Source organism: Mustela lutreola, chromosome 15 (genome assembly GCF_030435805.1).
Source record: "Mustela lutreola isolate mMusLut2 chromosome 15, mMusLut2.pri, whole genome shotgun sequence".
Classification (NCBI taxonomy): domain Eukaryota; kingdom Metazoa; phylum Chordata; class Mammalia; order Carnivora; family Mustelidae; genus Mustela; species Mustela lutreola.
In genome coordinates this window covers 35,441,190-35,464,500 of record NC_081304.1, presented here as the reverse complement: position 1 = coordinate 35,464,500, position 23,311 = coordinate 35,441,190, and the positions used below count along the sequence as shown (strand labels likewise).

The window sequence follows — 23,311 nt, the reverse complement described above, 5'->3', positions numbered from 1 at the left end:
TATTTATTTATTTGACAGAGAGAGATTACAAGTAGGCAGAGAGGCAGGCAGAGAGAGAGAGGAGGAAGCAGGCTCCCTGCTGAGCAGAGAGCCCGATGCAGGACTCGATCCCAGGACCCTGAGATCATGACCTGAGCCGAAGGCAGCGGCTCAACCCACTGAGCCACCCAGGCGCCCACCTTTTCATTAATCTTTTAAAAAATATTTGCTGGACTATTCTTTATTTTTCTATATGAATTGTTAAATTATATATTCTTTGATTTTTAATAACTTTTTTTTAGAGTTTATGTTTTTTGTCTTGTCACTTAAAATACCATCTGCATGGTTGGACAGATGCTCTTTGCCATTTGGGAGCAGGTGTCTTTTTGCACAAATTGAGCTGTTTTATTATAAGTTATTTCCTCCTTTCCCTCTGTCTCACCCTAGGCAACTGGCCAGTGCTCTGTTTTTCCAGCCTTCTGTTGCTGCTCAGTCAGCTCTCTGCATATCAGGCTGTGCCTTTGTTTATGCCTTTTAATCATACAGGACAGCAGTAGGGAGTGCAATAAAAGCAGCATCTTTTATAAGATTGCTTTGTTTTTTGATGCTGGATTTAAAATTTGTTTTAACCAGTACCATTAGTTTTTTGTTCCTCAGAAGCATAGAGACAATAATATCTTTGACTATTAAATATCAAGAAGGCTCCTACTTAAGATTTATAATGGAAACAATTTGGGTAGCTACCATAATTACTTAAGTATTAAGCCTTACATTTTAGGGAGCAGGTTTAGGAAAGAACAATAGGACTTAATTAAGGTAGTATGAAGGCAAAATTATTGTGTCTCTTCTTGTGAATGGTAGATTTAATCTTTACTCTCCTGTTTGTTTTTTGAGGGTAAGTATTAAAGAAAACATAAAATAACAAAATGACCACCTTTGGTTTTCTAACTTGCTATGATGTAGAACAATGTTGCTTTGAGGACTCTGAATTAAACTAAATGGGTTCTCAAAAGGATAGTAAATAAACAACTCCTGACTTTCTCTTCTGTGTTATTAATGATTGACAACGTTTAGTGACCACTCTGTACTTGCTTTATTCCTCCTCTCTGCTATCTAACATGATTGCCGCTAGCTACATATGGCTGTTTAAATTTCAGTATAATTTAATTACAATGAAAATAAAAAATTAATTCCTCATTAGCACTAGCCACAGTTAGAGTGCTCAGTGGCCACACAGGACAGAGTGAACATTTCGATCTTTGCAGAGTTTCATGAGACAGAGCTGCTTAAATCTCCTGGCTTCCTCTTGTGAGATAATTTTGTTTTCTATTTCAGAAAGAAGGTTGAGGCTCTTCTGCCATATTCATATATATTTCAGAAAGAAGGTTGAGGCTCTTCTGCCATATTCATATTTTTCTTGGCTCACAGAGTGGTTATTTCTCATTTATAAGGCTTATGCCTTTATTTTGCTTCTCTCAGGATTTTTATTCATTTGTTATCTCTTTTCTCTCTAGTATTTTCATTCTTTTGAAGTTGGAGTAGAGATAGAAAAGCTATAGTTGGGGCTTAACTGGCTGGCAGCTGCTGAAATGTATGGTATTTTCTAGTGACATTCCTTTGAGAGTGGTCACCATTATTTGTCCTGTCTTCAGCTTTCAGCGTCTTGAAGCCAGTGTCATTTCAGTGTTCATCAAGTTTAGAAGGATAGAGTCATGCTACTCAAGGTCAACATAATAAACTAATAAAGACTCATATATATATATCAGGATGTCTTAGTACTCATTAATCATGAGAAAAATGACCAACAAGGAAACCACATATTATTGTCAGCTGGCCTGCCGTAGATGAATGAAATTTCAGATTGTAATCAAAGGGTTTCTGGATGTATAGGGGCGCTAAGTGAGAAGACTTAATTAGGTTATTTTAGTGTCCTCTATCTTTGAAAGTCTTGGGGATCAACCTCATCTTATGCATGTATCTTTTTTTTTTTTCTTATGCATGTATCTTGTCAGGTGGACTTAATATCAATTTTTAGGCTAATAGTGTTTCTTGAAAATTCTCTTTGCTGCTCTTTCTGCCAACTTTTTTAGCCTTCCAGAGGAACATCTTTCTTTCATTGATTTTTTTTTTTTTTTTTTTTTTTTTAATTCAGGCAGGTCATGATTAGTTAAGGGTCAGTTTACTGTTTCAGTCATGCCAGGTACCTGCTGAGAGACCATCTCTAGTGTTTGTGTTTTTTTTTTTAATTTATGAGAGAGACCGAGAGCGAGCGAGTACATGTGCACATGAGCAGGGGGTAGGGCCAGAGGAAGAGAGAGAAGCAGACTCTGCATTTAACAGGGAGCCCGTTCCAGGACTCAGTCCCAGGACCTAAGGATCAAGACCAGAACCAAAGGCATACACTTAACGGATTGGGCCACCCAAGTGCCTCTCTGTTGTGGTTTCATTATTACTTTTTTTGCTTAAAGATTTGACTGTATTTCCATGTTTTAGGCAACCTAGCATGTACTGTTCTGTGTATTAATTATAGATTTCTGTTGCTGCTATGCCAGATTCCTTTCTAAGAGTTTTATTATTTTTTTTAAAAGATTTTATTTATTTATTTGACAGACAGAGATCTCAAGTAGGCAGAGAGAGAGAGGAGGAAGCAAGCTCCCTGCTGAGCAGAGGGCCTGATATGGGGCTTGATCCCAGGACCCTGGGATCATGAAGGCAGAGGCTTTAACCCAGTGAGCCACCCAGGCCCCTCTTTAGGAGTTTTCTTATTCTGTGATTCCCACATCTATATCTCTACAGCTGATCCATTTCCAAAGTCTACTCTCGTACTTGTAATTACAGAAACATCTAAATATATGATATTTCTGTTGAGTTATATCATCAAATTAAAAATACTAAAACTGAAGTTGTACTGTTTTCAGCACCCTCAAATCCATCAAAAATTATCTTACATCTCCTTTTCAGTTGTTGTTGTTGTTTTTAAGATTTTATTTATTTATTTGACAGACAGAGATCACAAGTAGGCAGAGAGGCAGGCAGAGAGAGAGAGAGAGGAGGAAGCAAGCTCTCTGCGGAGCGGACAGCCCGATGCGGGGCTCGATCCCAGGACCCTGGGATCATGACCTGAGCCGAATGCAGAGGCATTAACCCACTGAGCCACCCAGGCGCCCCTCCTTTTCAGTTTTTTAATCACTATTTATTTATAACCTCTTCTTCCTCCTTTCAGTTTTCTTAGTTATCACATTATCTTGCTTTTTTCTCTGACATGCTGTCTACTCATTTTTCTTCTCATTACTTCTACTCTGTTCTTTCTAAACTACCTCAGCAATCTCAGTTCTCCTCATGTTAATCTTACCTATTCTGTGTTTCCTCTCTGAACAGGAATTTTGGTTTAAGCATCTTTGTGTCTGAAACAGATAAGTCATTATTTCATGATCATATAATCTGATTATATTAGTTATTTACCACATTAAGCTACCTTAGTTCTATTTTATTCGCTTAGAATTTTTTTTTTTTTTGAACTCTTTTTCAGTGTGATGAACAAGTCTGGTGTGAATCGTGTAGTTTGGAAACGACCTCGGCTCACTCACAATGGACCTGTTAGAAGGAGCACAGTTATTGACCAGATTCCTTTTCTGGCAGTAGCAAGAGCACTTGGTAAGTAGGACTTATATTTGGTAAATCATACTAGATTTTCTACAATGTATGGTGGTAACATAAAAGAGGAGACTAAGAACTAAATTCTCATTTGACTGATAATGGGGGTAGAAATACGCTGTTGTTATAGTAAATGCTTTAAAACTTAATGGAGGGGAAGGTTAAAATGGATTTCAGTGCTGGTTGCTCTTTAACCATGAGTCATGTTCAACATTTTGGTGATTCACACCAGTACTTAGGGAAGTATATATATGTCTAGGCTTGGTGTTATCCTTAAAATTATTTTTAAATGTGCTTCCCTACTTCAGCCTTTTATATTTCTCTTAAGAACCTTCAAAGGTCTCTTTCTCATTAGCTAGCAAAATAAATTGTTCATGACAAAATAAAAATACTTATTTTCGAATCTACCTGGTTTTGGACGCAAAAAGGGAGGGCATGCAGGTTAAGATAAGGAGTTTGGTGCAGACATTATGTGTGGTAGGCAAGAAATAAACCTTACAAGGGTTTATAGTAGACCATGATAAGGAATTTTATTTTATTCATTTTTTTCTAAAGATTTTATTTATTTATTTGATATACAGAGAAAGATCACAAGTAGGCAGAGAGGCAGGCAGAGAGAGAGAGGAAAGCAGGCTCCCTGCTGAGCAGAGAGCTTGACTTGGGACTCTATCCCAGGACCCTGAGATCATGACCTGAGCCGAAGGCAGAGGTTTTAACCCACTGAGCCACCTAGGCGCCTGGGAATTTTATTTTAAATACTTTCAGGAAGTAATTGAGTGGAGGAAGTATACCACAGTGGTGAAGAGATAGACTTTGGAGCCAAAATTCTTAGGGTCCAATGCCAATGTTGTTATTTACTGCACAATTACATATAGTAAGGCAAATCACTTACTATATATAAATTACTTAATATATGTGACAGTTTTTTCAGCTGTAAATGGGGCTAATAATGGTACCTGCCTCATTCAGTTGTGAGTATTGGATGACTTAATATATGTAAAGTGGTTAAAACAGTGCCTGACACATAATAAGTGTTCTGTAAATGTTACTGTTGCTGTTTATTGAAATAGGGCAGTGACATGATGCATGTTTTTAAAAAATTAATTTGTCAGGGAGAGTGTAAGCAGGGGGAACAGCAGGCAGAGGGAAAAGCACGCTTCCCACTGAGCAAGGAGCCTGATGTGGGACTGGATCCCAGAACTCTGGGATCATGACCTGAGCTAAAGGCAAAATGCTTAACTGAGCCACCCAGGTGTCCCCAGTTCTTTTACTTTCTTTCTTTTTTTTTTTTTTTTTTTAAGGGTCATTTTGGTGCTGTAGTGGGTAAAATTATAGGGTGATAAAATTGGAGGCAAAGGTACTATTGGGGGCCTGTAGCAGTATTCTAGGCACTCTACATATTTGTAGATTTTTGCAGAACTCAAAGGCTGTCTGTTTCTCAGGTTATTCATTAATAGTATAACCATGTGATATAATAGATCTTTCAGTTGTTAGCAAGGATAAAGAGGGAGGAATGTGATAATTGGCAAGTAATTAATATTACTAAAGAACAGCATTTTTTGTTTGTTTTGTTTTTAAAGATTATTTATTTTAGAGGACAGGAGCTGGAGGGGCCGAGGGAGAGGGAAGGAGAATCAATCTCAAGCTAAATCTGTGCTCAGTGCGGAGCCCAACAGGGGGCTTGATCCTAGGACCTTGACATCACGGATTTGAGCTAAAACCAAGAGTCAGACACTTAACCTGACTGCGCCTCCCAGGCATCTCAAGAACAGAAGGTTTTTTTATGGGGAACCCAACTAATTATACTGAGGGCAAGGTCTTACTTCAGATTCAAACTGAGGGATAAATTGAGGAGTGCCTGGGTGGCTCAGTGGGTTAAAGCCTCTGCCTTCAGCTCAGGTCATGATCCCAGGGTCCTGGGATTGAGTGCCACATGGGGTTCTCTGCTCAGCAGGGAGCCTATTTCCCCCTCTCCCCAACTCTGCCTGCCTGCCTACTTGTGATCTCTCTCTGTCAAATAAATAAATAAAATCTTAAAAAAAAATATTGAACCTTCAATTTAGAAAAATAGATGCCAAGTTATTTTGTATATATGAAGTGTGTGTGCCAAGCATTTTAAGCCTTGAAACTCATAAGAGATTGTGTAGTGGAAAAGTAGGAACAGATGAAGGACTGGCAGAAAGAGCAGGAAAACCAACTGGTTTTTCTGTTTCAGACTTTCTACTTTCTACTTTTCTTTTTGACTTCTGTATCTCTAGAGTAATTCAGACAAGAAGTAATCTAACTCCTACTTGAATATATTCAGTAAATCTTAATATTTCAAAGTACAAACTCTTGCATAATTGTCAGTTAAAATCTGCCACATGAATCTTTCAGATATTGACTCTAGTTTTATGTGCTGAGTCAAAAACAGGGCAGTGTATTTATTTTTCCTTTTGCATAATGACCATCATTTACCTATTCAAAATTAGCTAGCATGTTTTTCTAGTCTTTTCTCTAGGCTTCAGACCCTTCATTATTCTTGTCATATTGCTTTATTTCTTCATTAAATGTTCCAGAATTGAGGATATTCTGCAAGATGTGGTCTGAACAGTTTGAAGTATGATGGAAATATTTTATTCCTGCTACCTGAGCATTGTACTTCTGCTTGTAGAGTCCTGGAATCTGTCATTAGCTTTTAGTAATCATACCACATTTGTTGGTTTATTGAAATAGCTCCAGTCGTTAGATATTTTTCTTATGAACTGCTACCAGTCAGATTTCTCTATTACATACACTTTGGTTTTTATTGGAGTAGTATGAGGGTGGGGAGGCAGAGACAGAATTAATAGCAGCATTGAATGAGCTTCTTATAGAATATCTAGTCAGTCCAAAAGGTATCGATTACTGTATTTGGAGAGAGATATTGATGTGATTTTTAAAAAAGATTTTATTTATTTACTAGAGCACAAGCAGGGAGAGGGGCAAAGGGTGGGAGACAGGGAGATAATCCCAAGCAGACTCTGTGGTGACGTGGAGCCTCATTGGGGCTCAGTCTGATAACCCTGAGATCATGATCTGAGCCAAAACCAAGAATCGGGCACTTAACGGACTGAGCCTCCTAGGCATCCCATCTGTGTTTTTTCCTTAGCTTGATTCAACATTTGTTAACTATGTAGAGAGAAAGAAATATAGTCCTCAATGTTTATTTTACACAGATACTCAAAAGTACTTAAGCAGTGGTATATCAGCATTGTTTTAAAATATCTCCCCATAAACTGCTTTTAGTTGCAAAAGAGAAAAAATAGTAATTAAGGGGTGCCTGGCTGGCTCAGTTGGAAGAACATGCAACTCTTAATTTCCAGGTGGTGAGTTATAACCCATATTGGGTGTAGAGATACTAAAAATTAATAAACTTTTAAAAAAGAAAAAACTAGTAATTAGAGAACAGAGAAATCAGGCAGTACCTTGACTAAATAATCAAAATTATCATTACTAATGAGGAATAGTGCTGAGACTGACACAATATTCCCTATGTAGTATTCTGGCCAAGATGTATAACCTAAAGAAATGTTATAAGTGCATGCTATTCCTGATCCTAGGCCAAAGCCTATAAAAGATCCGGAGCCTGGGATCATGACCTGAGCCAAAGGCAGACTTTTAACTGAGTCACCCAGGTGTCCACAAATAAATAAAATTTTAAACTTTTTTTTTTTTAACTTGTTGCATGGTAATACTTACTGGATCATAGTAAATTATAGTATTTAGCACCATTCTTATGGTTTATGACCATTTTTAATCTAGCTTTTTGGGAAAGAAAAGTTAGCTTAACAGAGATTGGTACCATTTTTAGAAACTCATGAGGATTAGAATTACTTGCATACAGATATAACAAAGGTGCCTTCTAGTGGCTGTGTGATAGAATTGTATGTGAATCTTGCAAATCATTTATTCCTTGAACAGATACTTACTGAGTGCAATATGTGCTAAGCATGTGGTCTTTGTCCTCTTGAAAGCTTACAGTATAGAGAAGGGGAGAAGCATTCATCGGATCACAAAACGAGTTGAAAAATTACATCTCTAGGGGCGCCTGGGTGGCTCAGTGGTTTGGGCTGCTGCCTTCGGCTCGGGTCATGATCTCAGGGTCCTGGGGTCGAGCCCCGCATCGGGCTCTCTGCTTCGCAGGAAGCCTGCTTCTCTCTCTCTCTCTGCCTGCCTCTCTGCCTACTTGTGATCTGTCTGTCAAATAAATAAATAAAATCTTTAAAAAAAAAAAAAAAGAAAAATTACATCTCTAAATACTTCAATATGTGCTAATGAGAACTTAAAATAAGGGTATTATACCTAGCTGGAGAGGCAAGAGATATTTGATACTGAGCTGAAGTTTGAAGAATTACTAGTTGTTAAGAGAGGAAGAACGTGTGTTCTAAGCATAGGAGCTGCATCTGCAAGCAGCTCTGATAAGAGGAAGGAAGGTGAGAATAATAAGGAACTCTGACAAAGCCCAGTGTAGCTGGAACAGAGATATGAGAATAAGAGGCATGGATAAAATGGCTTTTTTTTAGATTGTGGTTAAGAGTTGTAAATTAGGAATAAGACTAAGCTATTGCAGAGTGGGAGTGGAAACAACTAAATTTGGGTATACGTATGTTTTTAATTATGACAAAGATACATAATTTTGCTATCTTAACCATTTTAAGTTTACAAGTCAGTGGTGGTATTAAGTTCATTTACATAGTGTTTTGCAACCATCACCATCCATCTTAAATATGTTTTATTTTTTATTTAAAGATTGTATTTATGTATTTGAGAGAGAGAGATAGCAAGAGAGAGCATGAGCAAGGAAGAGAGAGAAAAGAGTTTCCTTGCAAGCAGGGAGCCCGATTTGGGGGTTGATCCAAGGACTCAGATCATGACCTGAGCCGAAGGCAGGTGCTTAACCGACTGAGCCACCCAGGCACCCCTTAAATTTATGTTTTCAAGGGATGATTTTTGGTTGCAGTTTAAAGATTTTATTTATTTATTTGACAGAGAGAGAGAGTGACAGAGGGAACCCAAGCAAGGGGAGGGTTAGAGGAAAGGGAGAGGCAGGCTCCCCACTGAGCAAAGAGCCTGCCGCAGGGCTCCATCCCAGGACCCTGGGATCAGTGACCTGAGCCAAAGGCCGATGTTTAATAACTGAGTCACCCAGGTGCCCATTGGTTGTGGTTTAAAGAATAGATGAATTGAGGCTCTTTGGAAGTGCTCTGTGGGAAGCCACTCACAGAGTAGGGGGAAATGTTTAGTCACTAGAGGTAAAGACTACTGGGTATCCTGTGCACTGTGGGCTGCCATGTGCCACAGAAGCCAGCAGAGAACATACTGAAACCAGAAGAAAGGCCTTTTTCTCCTCTGGTGTCCTTCCAGTGCCCCTACTAAGGACAAAAGGGAAATGGTCATCAAGGAGACAACTAACAACATTTGCCGCAATGTCCAAAGGCTCTCCCTTTACTACAGGAATGATATTCTTTGATCCTATTTTGGTGTACAAACAGTAGACCAATGATAGAAACACTTAATTCAAGGCCCAGTTCTGATCGTTGCTCATTTTACCTCGGGTAAAGCCAGGATTCTCTAAACTGATAAAATAAGGGAACCGTGCCTATGTCATATGTTCTTAAATCTGACTATGAATACAACTCACCTAGTGAGTTTGTTAAAAATTCACATTCCAGCAAATTTCACCGGCAAATTTAAAGCAACTTGAGCACTAAAACAATAATAAAAGGGGCACCTGGGTGGCTCAGTCAGTTAAGTGTCCAACTCTTGGTTTCAGCTCAGATCATGATTTCAGAGTTGTGAGAATCCATAAGCTTATAAAGAAAGATACTGAAAAGATTATAAATAAAACTTCAAAAAAAAAAAAGAGAAAAAGAAGTAAATGCATCTTTGTAAGTCTACTTGGATTATAATTAGCTTTTAGTGGTTGCATGGTTTTTTTTTTTTTTTTTTTTTTTTAAGATACTATTTTTACATAATCTGTATGCCCAGTGTGGGGACTTGAACCTGCAACACCAAGATCAAGAGTGGCACACTCCAGTAACTGAGCCAGCCAGGTGCCCCATGTGTGGTTTTTTTTTTTTTTTTTTTTTTTTTCTACTCTGAGAGATGAATTGCCACTTTACCTTTCAAGGGGCTCATTTGGCAATGAATTTTGCTATTTTAAAGTAGAACAATTGATTTGAATTACTTGTCCCTTAGACTGTGAATGTGTTTTAATTGGACAATACTTTTGATAGGACCTAATGAAGGGAAGTTTAAGGCAGAGAAAGGACAAAGAGATTTACTCTTGGTTAGCAGTAAGTCAGACCTGCTGAAAGAGTGCTAAAACCACTCTTTTGTCTGAAAACCTTTTGCTTCTATTTGGTTTAAAATATTTTCTTTCTGTCTTTATTTGAGAGAGAGATGGCAGGAGCAGAGGGGGAAGGGAGAAGCATGCTCCCCACTTAGCAGGGAGCCTGACTTGGGACTCAATCCCAGGACCCTGGGATCATGACCTGAGGCAGACAGATGCTTAACTAACTGAGCCACCCAGGTGCCCCAAACCTTTTGCTTGTAATTTAGGCCTTTACCCAGAGTATTTCACAACAAACAAAAGAGATAGAGATTAATGTTTTCTTCTTTTTGTCTATTCTTTCCCCAGTTTGGAGGAGTAGAAAAAGTTAGATAGCTCCACTTAACTTTGTCTTATATATCACAGAAAAATAAGAGTTCCCTTCCTCACTTCCTCCCTCCCTTCCCCCCCTTTTTAAAAAAGATTTTATTTATTTATTTGACAGAGAGATCACAAATAGGCAGAGAGGCATGCAGAGAAAAGGTGGAAACATGCTCCCTGCCAAACAGCCCGATGCGGGGCTCGATCCCAGGACCCTGAGATCATGACCTGAGCTGAAGGCAGAGGCTTAACCCACTGAGCCACCCAAGCACCCCACCTTCCCCCTTTTTTAAAGATTTCTTTATTTGAGAGAGAGAGAGAGAAAGAGAGCACAAGCTAGGAGGTGGGTAGAGGGAGACTGAGAAGGGATAAAGAATCTCTAGCATACTCCTCATGGAGTGGGAAGCCTGTCGCAGGGCTTGATTCCACGACCCTGAGATCATGACCTGAACCTAAAGCAAGAGTCAGACACTCAACTGACTGTGCCACCAGGTGCCCCAAGTAGTTTTTATTTTATTTTATTTTTAAGATTTTATTCATTTATTTGACAGAGAGAGAGATTACAAGTAGGCAGAGAGGCAGGCGGAGAGAGAGGGGGAAGCAGGCTCCCCACCGACCAAAGAGCCCGATGTGGGGCTAGATCCCAGGACCCTGAGATCATGACCTGAGCCGAAGGCAGAGGCTCAACCCACTGAGTCACCCAGGTGCCCCAGTTTTGTTATGTTTTTTTCTTAAATCAGGTATGGATTTTGAATGTTATCAATTGCTTTTCTGCATCTATTTTGATGAATGTGTAGATTCTCTCCTTTAATCTGTTGACAAAATATTACTAGCCTGGAAATAACACTTCTTGCTTATTTCTGCCCCCACCCCCAGGTGATTTGTGGAGCTATGATTTCTTCAGTGGTGAATTTGTGGTGTCACCTGAACCAGACACAAGTGTCCACACTCTTGACCCCCAGAAGCACAAGTATATTATCTTGGGGAGTGATGGACTTTGGAATATGATTCCACCGCAAGATGCCATCTCAATGTGCCAGGACCAAGAGGAGAAGAAATACTTGATGGTGAGAAGTAACTCAATAATTTGATATTGTTGTCTATACATTGTTCTGCTACTTTGTCATAGGTCTAAGGATATTCACTTTGAGTAGGTATTCCATTTGCCTGGCTCTAGAATTACATAAAACAAACTTTGCAGCTCATAAAGGGAATGAGAGAGGATATAAATTAGATAAACACACAACCACAGACTTTGTTATGAATAGCCCTTAGTGGCCTATGAAACCTCATTAATTCTTTTTAAAAAATTGAGATGTAATTCATATACCACAAAATTTTACATTTTTTATTTTTTATTTTATTTTAAGATTTTATTTATTCGACGCAGAGAGAGACCACACAAGCAGGGGGTAGTGGCAGGCAGAGGGAGACAGAGAGAAGCAGGATCCGTGGGATCATGACCTGAGCCAAAGCCAGTTGCTTAACCAACTGAGCCACCCAGGCGCCCAAAATTTTACCTTTTTAAAATGTATAACTCAGGGGCACCTGGATGGCTCAGTCATTAAGTGTCTGCCTTTGGCTCGGGTCCTGATCCCAGAGTCCAGGGATCGAGCCCCGCATTGGGCTCCCTGCTCAGCGGGAAGCCTGTTTCTCCCTCTCCCACTCCCCCTGCTTGGGTTCCCGCTCTTGCTGTATCTTCTATCAAATAAATAAATAAAACCTTAAATAAAAAATCCTCTTAAAAAAAATGTATAGGGCGCCTGGGTGGCTCAGTGGGTTAAGCCGCTGCCTTCGGCTCAGGTCATGATCTCAGGGTCCTGGGATCGAGTCCCACATCGGGCTCTCTGCTCAGCAGGGGGCTGCTTCCCTTCCTCTCTCTCTGCCTGCCTCTCTGCCTACTTGTGATCTCTCTCTGTCAAATAAATAAATAAAATCTTTTAAAAAAATGTATAACTAACTCAGTAGTTCTTACTATATTCTCTAAGTTGTGCAACCGTTACCACTATATCATTCCAGAACATTTTATCACTACCTCCAAAACCAATAATTGCCAGTAGTCATTCACTGCCTCCTGTTATCCCCACCCACTGGCAACCACTGATCTTTCTGTCTCTCTTTATATTGGCCTGTTTTGGATATTTCATGTAAAGAGATCATATAATATGTGACCTCCATATTTGACTTCTTTCACTTAAGCATAGTATTTTCAAGGTTCATCCATGTTGCTTGTAAATAAAAGTACTTTATTCCTTGTTAGGGCTGAATAATTTTCCATCAATGGATATACAACATTTAATTATCCATCCATTTACCAGTTGATGCATATTTGGGTTGTTTCCACTTTGGGGCTCTTATGAATGAATGACTTTTGTGAACATTCACATACAAGTTTTTGTGTGGATATGTTTTCATTTCTCTTAGGTATATACAGCACCATACAGGTATTTTCTCTTCTTTATAATTTTTTTCCCTAGCTTTATTTTATTTTATTTTATTTTTAAGATTTTTATTTATTTATTTAACAGACAGAGATCACAAGTAGGCAGAGAAGCAGGCAGAGAGAGAGGAGGAAGCAGGTTCCCAGCTGAGCAGAGAGCCCGATGTGGGCCTCGATCCCAGGACCCTGGGATCATGACCTGAGCCGAAGGGAGAGGCTTTAACCCACTGAGCCACCCAGGCGCCCTCCCTAGCTTTAAGAATGCAGTATATAATACAGATAATATGCAAAATACATGCTAATCAACTTAATTTTATTGGTAAGACTTGTGGTCAACAGTAGGCTATTAGTAGTTAAGTTTGAGGGGAATCAAAAGTTATACATGGATTTTCATTTGTATGGGGGAGTTGGCATCTCCAACGTCCCCCATTGTTCAAGGGTCAATTGTATATATTTAACAGTTGTTTATATTTTCTTGTCTCTGAATTTTGTTCATATTCTTTGACAAAATTTTATTGTCATTGATTTGTAGAAGCTCTTATTTTAGGAGAAGATTGGCCCTTTGCAATAAGGGTTTTTTTGTTTTTTGTTTTTTGTTTTTGCCATGCCTGATTATCTCGTTTGCGAATTGTTTATCTGTAATAACTTGATGTTTACTTTCCATTTTAGATAACTTCTGTATAACTTTTCCTATTACAGTGAAGACTGAGTTTCTTGCTACTAAAAAGATAAAAACACAGGTGGAATTTAACCACAGGATAAGGCCTTGTCTTAATATTTAAAAAAATTAGAGCAGTACTCTTAACATAGTTATGGGGTCTATGGATAATGTTTGAAATTTAGGAAATTTTACTTATGTGAGCCATATTGAATACTTTGTTTTTAATTTGATACTTTGTTTTTAATTTATAGTGGGAACTAAATCTGAGTTGTTAACCTTCTCTCTCTTTGTTCTTTTAACTACAGGGTGAACATGGACAGTCTTGTGCCAAAATGCTTGTGAATCGAGCACTAGGCCGCTGGAGGCAGCGTATGCTTCGAGCAGATAATACTAGTGCTATAGTGATCTGCATTTCTCCAGGAGTGGACAGCCAGGGAAATTTCACCAGTGAAGATGAGCTCTATCTGAACCTGACTGATAGTCCTTCGTATAATAGTCAAGAAACCTGCGTGATGACTCCTTCTCCATGTTCTACACTGCCAGTCAAGGTATACAGTTCTCTATAGTATTTGAGGTTTTTAAATAGAATTTCTTTGGTTAGAATTGCCTGAAAAGTTTTTCAGATTCTTTGTATCATAGGATTTTGGATTTGAACTGGGTTCAAGAAAGTGATGGATCTTTGTCATGTAACTTTTACTATCATTGATTCATCTTCCCATTAGTACTGTTCTGCATGCCAGCTGTGTGCACAGTGCTTAATAGAAAGGAGATGTACATAACAATATTTTAACAATCCCCTTCTAATACTATGTACATTTATAAACATTTAAGTTTGGAAGTACTTTTGTATATATTTCATTTGAACCTCATAAATGGAATGGGTAACTAGTGTAGAGATTATTCCATCTTACAGATAATAAGACTGAGAGATTAAGCAATTCGGATAAGATCACACAGACTACAGACTGAAGTGGACCTTAGGATATCAGATCTTAGAACTGGTTGTCTAATAACATGGACAAGAAACATTATTCCTCTTCTTAGATAATTTTGAATGAGTTTAAGATAAGCTGTGAAGTAAATTTAAATGGTACTGCATTTCCCTTTTTATTATTTCATCCCAGTATTTTCCTACTAAAAATTGGTAGTACTGATAACTGCTTTGTTATACGTGGGACTTCTGAGAATGTGCTTTTATTTTTGTATTTTTGAGAGAGCATGTGTGAGTGAGGGGCAGAGGAGAATAGGAAGTGAGAGAATCTTCAGCAGGCTCCACACCCAATGCGGAGCCCAACGCCAGGCTTGATCTCACAACCTGAGTTGAAACCAAGAGTCAATCACCCAATCCACTGAGCCACTCAGGGGCCCCTATATAAAATGTTTTTTAAATTATTTCTGAAAATCTGGAGACCTAATGATATAATAATAAAGATAAGGAGATTTATGTATACCCTAACTTATATTTAGGCATTGGTAGTTAACTAGTTGGCCCCACCAAAATATAGGAAAATATTTGGAGCCATTCAGAATAATTAGTGATGTTAGCTCTGACCTAACAAGTAAATAAAGACAAATCTCTGCCCAAGAAATTGTGTTTTATCTTAATTGACAACCACGACTACACATGTAATCTATTGATTTATTTTCTTGGTAAAATAATCCCACATTTAGTAACATCTAGATAAATAGAATGATATTTTGGTCAGCTTAGTTTTTAATACTTTCCCACATTTAGAGTAGGCATTTGAGACTAGGTTTATCTATTTATAGACATGTCAACTTCTGTATGGATCCTAAGGTATCCAAGTAGTCAGATCTTTGTTTTGGGATGAATATGGTAGAAATACCTCTGTTTAAGTGATATATCACTCTGACACACATTTTTCTCTGTCCTTTCTTTAGGGCAAAACTAAATTTAGCTTTTTGTTTGCTTTTGATTATTTTAAATTTTATTTGTTTATATGACAGAGAGTGAGAGAGATTGCACAGCAGGGCGAGCAGAAGGGAGAGGGAAAAGCAGGTGCCCTGCTGAGCAGGGAGTCCGATGAGGGGCTGGATCATGACCTGAGCCGAAGGCAGACACTTAACTGACTGAGCCACCCAGACACCCCAATATAGTTCTTTTTAAATAAGCCAAGAGTTATTGGAAGGAGGAATGAGGAAGGGAGTTCTTTCAGAAAATTAGCTTTTAGTTTCAGTTATGTTCTAGGCACAATTTTCAGTTAGATTTAATGTTGGATTATAAGATTGATGGAGCAAGGAAGTTGATCTCTGAAGTGGTAAAACTTTTAAAATTTGTGTTTTTAGGAGGTAATCTCTCAATATTACATTTTATGTACATGTAAGAAGATTTAGCAATACAGGTAATTCATCTGGGATGAGTCTGAGAAGTCTGAGCAATTGCCTGTGCTAACAGATGCAGTGTATTCCCGCAGAATGCCAATAAAAAGAGCAGGAAAAGGAAAAGTTCAAGGAGGAAGTGGGGGAAGAAAAGCCAGCACACATGTAGTGTCAGAATAATAATCTTGTGAATTTAAAAAGACAGAACAGTGGCACCTGGTTGGTTTAGTTGGTTACATGGGTGCTTTTGACTCAGATCATGATCTCTGGGTCCTGGAATCGAGCCCTGCATCGAGCCCTGTATTGGTCTTCTTACTCAGTGGGGTGTCTGCTCCTCTCTCTCTTTCTTCCCTTCTGAGCCTCCCCACTTCTTTTTCTCTCTCTCTCAAATAAATAAAGTCTTTTAAAAAATAAAATAAAAAGAACACAACAGAAATTAAAATAAATCGTATTAACTCTGAAATTGTTCCACTGGTTTTCTTTTATAAAGGAATTCCATCTAATAGCTAACCTTATTTTACAAACTAGAGCAGCATGTTCTGTTCCTACCAATGGCTTGGTTATTACTTTCTTTTGCCTAATTTAGTGATGTGACTGGTAGTAGGAAGCCTTCTCTGTCTGCCTGATCTTACTGTAAATCCTTTTTTCTTTATTAAAGCAGGACAAACTCTGGCTCAACAATTTATTATGAGTAGGTATAGTTTTCTGTGATTATCCAGAACATGCTTGTGACCAGGGTAGGTATTGGAATCAACCTATTGCAAAAGGATGAGCTCACATACATCTCTTGCTGATATTTTTGAAAGCCATATGTAAATATTCTGGAATGAAGACTATCCTGTTACCTTTCTCAACACTGATACTTTGAAACAAGATTGCTACCTAACACCTAGTCAGTGTTAAAACAGATAAGAAAAGGGGCTGGGTGGCTCAGTTGGTTAAGGTCTGCGTTTGGCTCAGGTCATGATCCCAGGGTCTTAAGATGGAGCCTGCATTTGGGGGGGTGGGTTCCCTGCTCAGCAGGGAGCTTTCTTCTCTTTTTCCCTCTGCCATTCCCTCTCGCTTGTGCTTTTTGGCTCTCTCTTACTTCTCTGTCAAATAAATAAAATCTTTAAAATATAAAATAAAACAGATAAGAATAATTGTGGTTTCAGTAAACTATGCAGTGTTAAAGAAATAAATGAATCAATTCTTTCTGCAGAAAGAAAGAGTATTTTCCTAGTAAAAAAAAGAAAAAAAACCCACAAAAAAAAGCAGCAGCAGCAGCAGCAGCAGCAGAAACAGCAATGTTTTTGAGGCAGTCCCAAATTAGGAACCGGGGTTTCTCATCTCTAGCTTCCAGTTGACCTAAAGTCAATACATTTTTTTTCCATTAAAGTATGTTCATTCATGTTTATGGTGAGATTGAAATGCTTTTGGGTGGCTTAAATTTCCCTTTTCTTCTCAATTCTAGAACCATTAAAGGAAACATTCTTTTTATAAGTATACTTTTCTATAGCGTTTTTTTGAAAGGCGTTTATTTCTAAGGGATTTTTATATCAGAGGAAGACCAGATAATATGTTTTCATTTATCCTTCTACAAAGGGTTTACTTCAGATTATATTAATATTTTAATAAATGACTTGATTAAAGGAGAAAAGATTTGAGGGAAATGTTATGTACTTGAGGGAGACAGTATTTATGCTTAAACTCTGTTCTTGAGGAACTATTAACAATGATTTTATAAAGTATTAGTACTATGAGAGATTTGGGTTTGATAGGAAAAATATTCTGAGTATATGTAGATCTAGGACACTGTATCTAAACGAGTGGTGCATATCTAAATGACCCGTCAAGCTTTTAAAAAAAGAATACCTGAAAGTTTCCATATAATTTTCATTTATTTCTTTGAGAGTTGCCCCAGCCATGTTCTCTAGATTCTCAGACATCCTGCTTTTCTCAAGTTCTAGAACAGTCTCTAGTGTTTGGGAGATAGGTACAAAGCAAGAGTACGAGTTTGCAGTATGACATTATTGCTTTAATGTTGCAGTTTACATTTTCTCTACTACTGAATATTCAGAAATGAGAATATAGAAAAAAATAAGTAAGAAATTAACCAACCAACCAAATTTTTCACTTATTCTAATGAAACTTCATCTTGTCTTCTAATGATTAAGCTGAATTCTATGATAAATTATTTATTTGGCTTACCTTTCTTGTTTTTTAGTCACTGGAGGAGGACCCATGGCCACGGCTGAACTCTAAGGACCATGTACCTGCCCTTATTCGTAGTAATGCCTTCTCAGAGAATTATGTAGAAGTCCCAGCAGAGGTAGCTCGGGGGAATGTCCAGCCGGCAGTCATACCCTCAAAAGATCCAGAGCCACTTGAAGAAAATTGCACTAAAGCCCTGACTTTAAGGATACATGATTCTTTGAATAATAGCCTGTCAGTTGGCCTTGTGCCTACCAATTCAACAAATACCATCATGGACCAAAAAAATGTAAAGATGTCAACTCCAGGTCAAATGAAAGCCCAAGAAGTTGAAAGAACCCCTCCAGCAAACTTTAAAAGGACATTAGAAGAATCCAATTCTGGCCCTCTCATGAAGAAGCACAGACGAAATGGTTTAAGTCGAAGTAGTGGTGCTCAGCCTGCAAGCCTCCCCACCAGCTCACAGCGAAAGAACTCTGTTAAACTTACCATGCGACGCAGACTTCGGGGCCAGAAGAAAATTGGAAATCCTTTACTTCATCAGCACAGAAAAACTGTTTGTGTCTGCTGAAATGTATATGAAAAATGTTTTTTTTTCCAAACTTAGGATTTAAGAGGGCTTTTTGAAGTTGGTGCAGAACTTGAACTTTTTTTAAGGGGACAAAATAAAAATAGTATACAGTTTGACTTTTTGGAATTCAACAGTTTTATCTTGGCCTTGTACTTGCTTGTATTATAAATGTGAATTTTGTAGATGTTAGGGTATAAGTTGCTGTAAAATGTGTGTAAATTTGTATACTTTCACACAAACTCAGTCTCTTACTCTGATACACAGTAAATGTAACAACAGGGCTAAAAGTTAAAAAAAAATCAAAAGAATCTATTAGATTTTAGAAATACATTTAAACTTTTAAAAATGCTTATTAAGAAATTTGTATAAGTCACTTGTGATGAAAACTACACAACTTTTTAAAGTAAATTATTAAGCAAACTGGAAAAGTGATGTATTTTCATAGTGACCTGTGTTCCACTTAATGTTTCTTAGAGACAGCTAGTGTCTTTTAAAAATTATTTTTTATTTCTAATATCATAATTCAGAACTAAATTTTTCATAGCAAAAGTGTTGAGCCATGCTGAAAGTAGCTTGGTGTTAGTCTCCCTGTTCTAATTAAAATACTATGCAGTATCTCTTAATTCAGTAGCATTTTCTGAAACCTTAATCATCCGATATACTCCCCAAATCTTTGGAGTAGAAGGAGGTGTGTTTGCCTAAAAAGGTGTCCCTCTCAATCATCCCAGACACTCAGTGGCATTATTAGGTTTTAAAGTAGTTATTCTTTTCTCGTGTTTGCATAAAATATGTGAAGTTTTTCTTGCTATTTCAATAACAGATGGTGCTGCTAATTCCCAACATTTCTTAAATTATTTTATATATCATACAGTTTTCATTGATTATGTGGATATATGTTTGTTCATCTAATAAATCAGTGAACTGTTCCTGATGTTGCTGGATTTTTGTTGGTTTGTTTTAATGATAGAAACTTTGTGTTTTGCCTTGATCATGCTTTAGAGTAACAACTTAAAAATATATGTAATGTTTATTTTTGTACTCTTCACTTTTTAATTTTAATTTAGAATACATTGAAACAGGCCAAATACCAACAAAAGAATATGGTTAAGAATATGGTGAAGCTAGTTATGGCTTATAAACATTTGATGAGATACTATGTTGCACTTAATAATACAGGAAAAAACCAAGACACTTAGTGTCATTTTGGTGTGATGAATTGTTCTACAATAAGAAAAAATTTAAATTTATTAATTTAGAAGATCTCTTATTAAGAGATTGAAGAGTTAATTCATGCATTCAATATCCACAATATGCTGGGAACTGCGCAATTGGAAGCATACCAGTTTTCAGTAACAAGATTGAGAACCAGGGGTCCAGGTAAAACGATTGTGGCTAGCTCCTTAAGAAGGATTTATAGTTACCTAAGAGGGATTTTTTTTTTAGGGTTTTATTCATTAGAAAGCGTATGAATGGGGAGATAAGGAGAAGCAGACTCCCCACTGAGCAGGTAGCCTGGTGTGGGGCTCAACCCCAGGACACCGAGATCATGACGAGTAGAAGGCAGACGCTTTACTGACTGAGCCACCCAGGCACACTGAAGAGTTTGTTTTTCAGATCTTTCCAAGACAGTGATACAGCCACTAATAGATACTTTTTTTTTTTTTTAAGATTGTATTTATTTATTTGACTGAGACACAGCCAGGGAGGGAACACAAGCAGGGGGAGTGGGAGAGGGAGAAGCAGGCTTTCTGTGGATCATGCCCTGAGCCAAACGAAGGCAGATGCTTAACTACTGAGCCACCCAGGCGCCCCCTAGTAAACACTTTAGAAGTCGATTTATTGTGAAGGTTTTTTCCATCCTTTATTAATTTTTTTTTATTTTTTGTTTCTTTCCCATCTTTTAGACCTGGGATACCATCTTAGGTGCACCAACGGGAATTCAACAAATCTGAATGTATATTAAAATTCATTTAGCCATTTTTACTTTTTCTGCCAGTGGTTGTAAATCCTGTATCTACATGAAATTAAAATTTCCACTTGATTAGAATAATGGATTATGTAATCTTTATTTTTCTGATACCTTTTAAAAAAGATTTATCAGTACAAGCAAGGTGAGCAGCAGGCAGAAGGAGAAGCAGGCTCCCTGCTGAGGAAGGAGCCTCATGCAGGACTGACCTGAGCCCAATGCAGATACTTAACCAGCTGAGCCACCCAAGCATGCCAGTGTAATCTTTGTTTTTTCAAACAGTTTTTTAATGTGAAAATATTACTCTTTCCTAGATCACATTTTTAGTGCAATGGAGCCCGAATTCCAGATAGTAGTAGCTATTAATACTAGTAACATTTTTGGTTGAAGACATAACTGCAAATGCTAATATTAGGTCTTTTCTGTATCTGTTCCATAAGTAATGTCTTAATGTTTGTCTTTTATTTTCTAATTTTATTTGCCTATGTGATGTAGATCAGTAGTATAATACATTATGGGAAATTTATGATAATGAAATACATTATGGGAAATTCCCACTTCAGTTCCAGAGGCAGCCAGCATTTCCCTCATCTTGTGACAATCTGCACAGACATGCAAGAGGTGTTCATTTCTTAATTATGAAGATTTTTCTTTCAGTATTTTGCAGAGCCTCCTCAATCTTTAGTATTCCCATCTATGGATATAAGTTATTTAACTGCATTATTTAACCATGTCCACTGAAAGGAAAACATTTCTTCTTTACTCATATACACCAGATATGTAAGATTTCCTACACCAAGTGATTCTCCCAATTTTCTGTAGACATCAACAGGGTGTCCTACAATTCAATTCAGTTCTGACACTTACAGAGTTACAACCAGATCCCACAAGTTAAGGGCTCAGTGTCACAAGACTGCCCTCACTTTAGAAACTAATTCCAAGTCATAGGTTTTCATACATTTCTGATCTACTGGCTGTAAATCGGTTTGCACAACCCCCTCAAGTCTGGTAATTTTTTGCTAGAACAGCTCACAAGAATTCAGGGAAACATTTACTGGTTTATTATATACAAAAGTTACAAAAGAACTTTCTAAAAAAAAAGATACACCAGGTAAGGTCCAGAACAGCCCCAAGCAGAGGAGCCTCCAATCCCATTGGCTTGGGGTGAACCACCCTCACCCCATGTGTGTTCACCAACCTGGAAGCTCTGAATCCCATACTTTGGGGATTTTTATAGAGGCTTTATCATTTAGGCGTGATCAGTTGTTAATCTGAAACTCCTCCCTCCCAGGAGAAAAAGGGTGTGTTAGTGAGCCCACTGAGAAAGAGTTATCTCATTAAAACAAGAGATGTTTGTACCGGAGAAATTCCAGGGGATTTAGGACCTTTGTAAGGAATAAGAGTCAGTGACCAAAGATAAAAGTTGTTCCTAACGCCTTTATCACCTAAGAAATTACAAAGGTTTTAGACGCTCTAGCCAGGAGCCTGGGACAAAGGTCAAAATACCTGTTTCTTATTTTATCACAATATCACATCCACACACTGGTTCTTCTCAGTATTTTGAAAACAGTTCTCTACCATGTGCCTCAAAGATTAAAATATGTATTAGTTATATACTGCTGCGTAATACCTCAGAATTTAGTAGCCTTTTTTTTTTTTTAAGATTTTATTTATTCATTTGACAGAGATCACAAGTAGGCAGAGAGGCAGGCAGAGAGAGAGAGAGAGAGGAGGAAGCAGGCTCTCCGCGGAGCAGACAGCCCGATGCGGGGCTCAATCACGACCTGAGCCGAAGGCAGAGGCTTCAACCCACTGAGCCACCCAGGCGCCCCATGAATTTAGTAGCCTTAAACAACGAACATCTTCAAGTTTCTGAGTGTTCGGAATCTGGGAACCACTAAGTTAGGCTACAGAATCATGTAGGGCCCAAGCAGGGCCACAGTCAACTAAAGGCTTCACTAGGGCCTGGAGGATATGTGTTGGTAGGAAGCCTCCGTTACATGTCATGTGTGCCCTACAGGGCCTCTCAAAATATATTAGTTAACTTTCCCCTATTAGTTAAATAAATTAAATTTCTCCTAATGATAGGAGAAAGAACAAGGCAGAAGGCTCACTGACTTTTGTAACCTAACCTCAAAGATAGATACCAGTTCTGTGTTTTGTTAGTTGTATAAACCATACTGAGACAATATAGAGGCAGTTAAAAAAGGGCATGAGTATTAGGAGCTGGGCATCATTGAGGGCCATCTTGGAAGCAGTCTATCAGAATCTAGAAGTTAGAAGCATTAATCATATAAAATACAGGGTTTTTGTTTGTTTGTTTGTTTGTTTTAGCACTGCATGAATGATGTTATTTTCATCTTCCAGATATCTGGGAGAAAGTTCTGTAATGGAGAGAAGTGTTTTAGTGTGTTCTTTCTTCTAAATATACTCTGTCATGAGAAAAGTTGAAAACTTAAATTTTAGTCTTTTTTTAAAAAAGATTTTTGAAAAATTTATTAGAGTATGTGTGAGTATGAGCAGGGTCGGGGAGAGGGAGAAGCAAACTACCACTGAGTAAGGACTCCCATGGGGGACTTGATACCAGCACCCGGGGGTCATGACCTGGGCTGAAGGCAGAGTCTTAACTGACTGAGCCACCCAGGCATCCCAAATATTAATCTTTAAGGCAAAATAATTTGACTGTATGAATGGTTGCATTAGGGATGACAGTATACAAACTTTGATAGTCTACTTGAATCTATTTTACCACTTAAAGTGCAATGTAGAGGGGTGCCTGGGTGGCTCTGATGGTTAAGTGTCTACCTTTGGCTCAGGTCATGATCTTGGGTTCC

At 38.0% G+C, this 23,311-nt stretch overlaps 1 protein-coding gene across 2 annotated transcripts in view; it reads left to right on the top strand.

The window, feature by feature from the left end:
- The window catches only part of PPM1D (protein phosphatase, Mg2+/Mn2+ dependent 1D), a 42,378-nt gene extending 22,936 nt beyond the window's left edge, over nt 1-19,442 (top strand). For both annotated transcript variants that reach the window (XM_059148410.1, XM_059148409.1), the window contains exons 3-6: nt 3,509-3,633; nt 11,183-11,373; nt 13,713-13,955; nt 17,954-19,442. In XM_059148410.1, coding sequence (XP_059004393.1) covers nt 3,509-3,633; nt 11,183-11,373; nt 13,713-13,955; nt 17,954-18,511 — 1,117 coding nt within the window. In that variant the 3' untranslated portion in view covers nt 18,512-19,442. The remainder of the gene's footprint in view (nt 1-3,508; nt 3,634-11,182; nt 11,374-13,712; nt 13,956-17,953) is intronic.
- Nucleotides 19,443-23,311: the final 3,869 nt, after the last annotated feature.